Here is a 2872-nt window from a genome sequence, read left to right as displayed (position 1 = left end):
AAAAACGTATAAAAATTTGATTGTGTCAGTTTTCCCAATCAGTGATTAGGACTGAGGAGAAGAGAATATATCTTATAATATATCTTATGTATATATATATATATATATATATATATATATATAGAGAGAGAGAGAGAGAGAGAGAGAGAGAGAAAAGGAGTACGACCGTCAATCCAAAATAAACTAAGGTACACTCGAAGAGTGGTGGGTTTTTCGGTCAAAGTGGAGAAATAAAAGACAAAGAAGGTGGCTACTTCATCTATTTATTGAAGACGTTTCGCTTTCTGCTCAGAAAGCATCATCAGTTCATCTAAAAAGAACAATATGAAACCAAACATCCATAGAGAAGTTACAATAAAAGTGTGTTACTTTACAAAGACATGTAGCAGTCAATGATGTTAAAAATATGAAAAAGCTTACGAAACTGGACATTTAGAGTTAAAGTTGTATAAAACAATTAATTGAAACTAGGTATAGTTTGCAATTTAACAAAATTAGCACAGCAAAAGAACATGTGATAAACATACATGTATATAAAAAAGTTATTATAAAAACTTAAGTAAAAAACATTAAGGTTTATTTTAAAGTGTAAAGAACTAGAAAGATCATGAGAATGTACTTCCAACAATTTATTTAATCAATTAGATTTTAGATTAGATTCTAGATTAAAGTTAAAATTAAGACATGAAAACACACCATGAAAAGATGTCACTAACAAAATTTTAACTTTCCAACTAAATTTTAAAATGTATATTGTCCATTATTTTAAATGTTATATTTTATATGTGTGTTTTTAATGTTGAGTGTCGTAGCTTTAGAAAAATAATCTCAACGACTAGTAAGTTGTAATGACAATTTGAGATATGTTGTAAATATTTACACTTTCTTCTAATTACAGTGTCTTGAGGAAGGAATAAAAGAATTCAGAAAGCTCGACCAAAAGTCAAAAGAGTGTTTCTATAACATCCCGGCCAAACCTACTGACTGCAGCCCTAATAAACTGTGTTGTTTGTTTATATCGACAGTCAATGATATCCAGTATTTCTTGTATATATATATATATATATATATATATATATATATATATATATATATGTGTGTATATATATATAATTTCTAAAATATATCATAGTAAATTCTTATCACAGAAATTTGAAAGTCACAACCCAAGAATCCGATTCTCTATTGACAGACTCGTTGTACTGTCCAATGTGTGTGGAGTGTCCTCATCCGTCATCTTCTGCATGTTTGGGATATCGAATTAGGGGTTTGAGAAACCTTTTCTGCAAGCTGCGTCCATTAAAAAGGGCGGCCAAAGGGCAGAACGGGGCAGCCGGGCGGCCGTCGAACGACAACGTCGTCGCCGTCAGGCACACTGTTGATTCTGTCATTAGGCAGTGTTTGCTGAATTAATGGCGTCGAGACGGTGACTGACGCCATACAGAGACGCATTCGGCGCCGTTCCAGGCTAAAGAATAGAGGTGGACCTTCAAATTACAAAATAAAATGTTGTTTAAAGTGGTTAAACACTTTTTATCTCGAAATTTGACGAACAAAATCAAATATCAATGTCCCTTCCTTACTCTCAACTCATGTTCTATATTATTTAAAAAATTAATGTTGATTATTTTATTCTGTAAACCCTTATTACTATTTAATGAACTGCGGCAGAGCTGTCCAACTTTTAGTAGTTTGGGGGCCACCATATAAGAAAATAAGAATGAGAGGGCCCCATCATATACGACATAATAAATAAAACTGGTGTATATTTTAATATCCATTTTTATTTATCCAAAAAGCTAAATTGAACCACCAGTTAGACGAAGGGAATGAATGCAAAAAGTGGATTTTCGGGAAATCAATAAAAACTGTTTATTCGTTATAATTTAAAGGTCAGATCTTACATTTTCAACATAGATAGTGAGCGGCTGACTAAATAGTGAAACATCTTTTTCTTCAATTTTCCTGAAGTCACCAAATCGATTCTTAAATTCTTCTATAAGTGTTTCAATCCAATCCAAATGGATTGAAAATGAGAAATTTCATTGAAGTCTTTCATTTCTTCAAAATGCTCTTTACACTTTGGAAATAACGTGAAATCTTGTTTCTTTAACGTAGACTTAAGTATCTTAATTTTATAGACCATACAAATTGGCAATATTATGTTGTTTTCCTTGAAGCTTTAAGTTTAATTCGTTCAGATGAGAGGTCATGTCGGTTAGAAATGCAAGGTCTGACAAGAAGTTCGCTTCTTCCATTTGATTTTCGAGTTCCGTAGTGTTGGATTTTACTTCATTTCTTAGGAAAATGACAATTTTCTTGGGTAGAGCAAAGAAACGTTGCAAACAGTTTTCGGTGCGTAACCAACGAATCTCTGTGTGTAATAATAAGTCCCCATAAGCAGCATCCACTTCAGCCAAAAAATCACGAGTCCCATGAGTAAGTGTTCGATTGCCGCCTCTGATAATGTTTCTTATTTTAACAGCAACTTTAATGACGTCTGTTTGACGTGAGGATTTTCCACATAAGGCCTCTTGGTGAATAATGCAGTGTATAACAGGGCAGTTAATAATATGTTGTTTTAAGAGTCCAGCAAACCCAGTTTTACTTCCTACCATTGCTATGGCTCTATCGGTTACAATGCAGGAACATTTTTAACGAATCTTCATAGTCAGATACGACTTTTTGTACGGCATCGAAAATGTCAATTCCCATTGTTTTTCCATGTAATGGAATTAAACTGAGCATTTCCTCTGCTACAGTGTAGTCGTCTTGAATAGTTCAAATAAAAATTACAAGTTGAATAATATCAGATTGGTCAGTAATTTCGTCCAAACACAAAGAAAAACATGCATTTTTTAATTTTGTCATA

The 2872-nt window shown here is 32.8% G+C and overlaps 1 protein-coding gene across 1 annotated transcript; it reads right to left on the bottom strand.

Annotated features, from left to right (window-relative positions):
• Positions 1 to 2135: 2135 nt before the first annotated feature.
• On the bottom strand, positions 2136 to 2618 carry LOC140442081 (protein FAM200A-like). Its single transcript, XM_072533153.1, has one exon. It carries the CDS (start codon positions 2616 to 2618, stop codon positions 2136 to 2138), a length of 483 nt encoding a protein of 160 aa, XP_072389254.1.
• Positions 2619 to 2872: the final 254 nt, after the last annotated feature.

Source organism: Diabrotica undecimpunctata, chromosome 5 (assembly GCF_040954645.1).
Source record: "Diabrotica undecimpunctata isolate CICGRU chromosome 5, icDiaUnde3, whole genome shotgun sequence".
Taxonomy (NCBI): Eukaryota; Metazoa; Arthropoda; class Insecta; order Coleoptera; family Chrysomelidae; genus Diabrotica; species Diabrotica undecimpunctata.
The sequence above is the reverse complement of the archived record's forward strand: the minus strand, read 5'-3'. Positions and strand labels throughout refer to the sequence as shown.

What these genes read in the sequence shown, in the direction of transcription:
- LOC140442081 (XM_072533153.1), bottom strand. Translation starts at nt 2,618, where the DNA reads ATGGTAGGAAGTAAAACTGGGTTTGCTGGACTCTTAAAACAACATATT.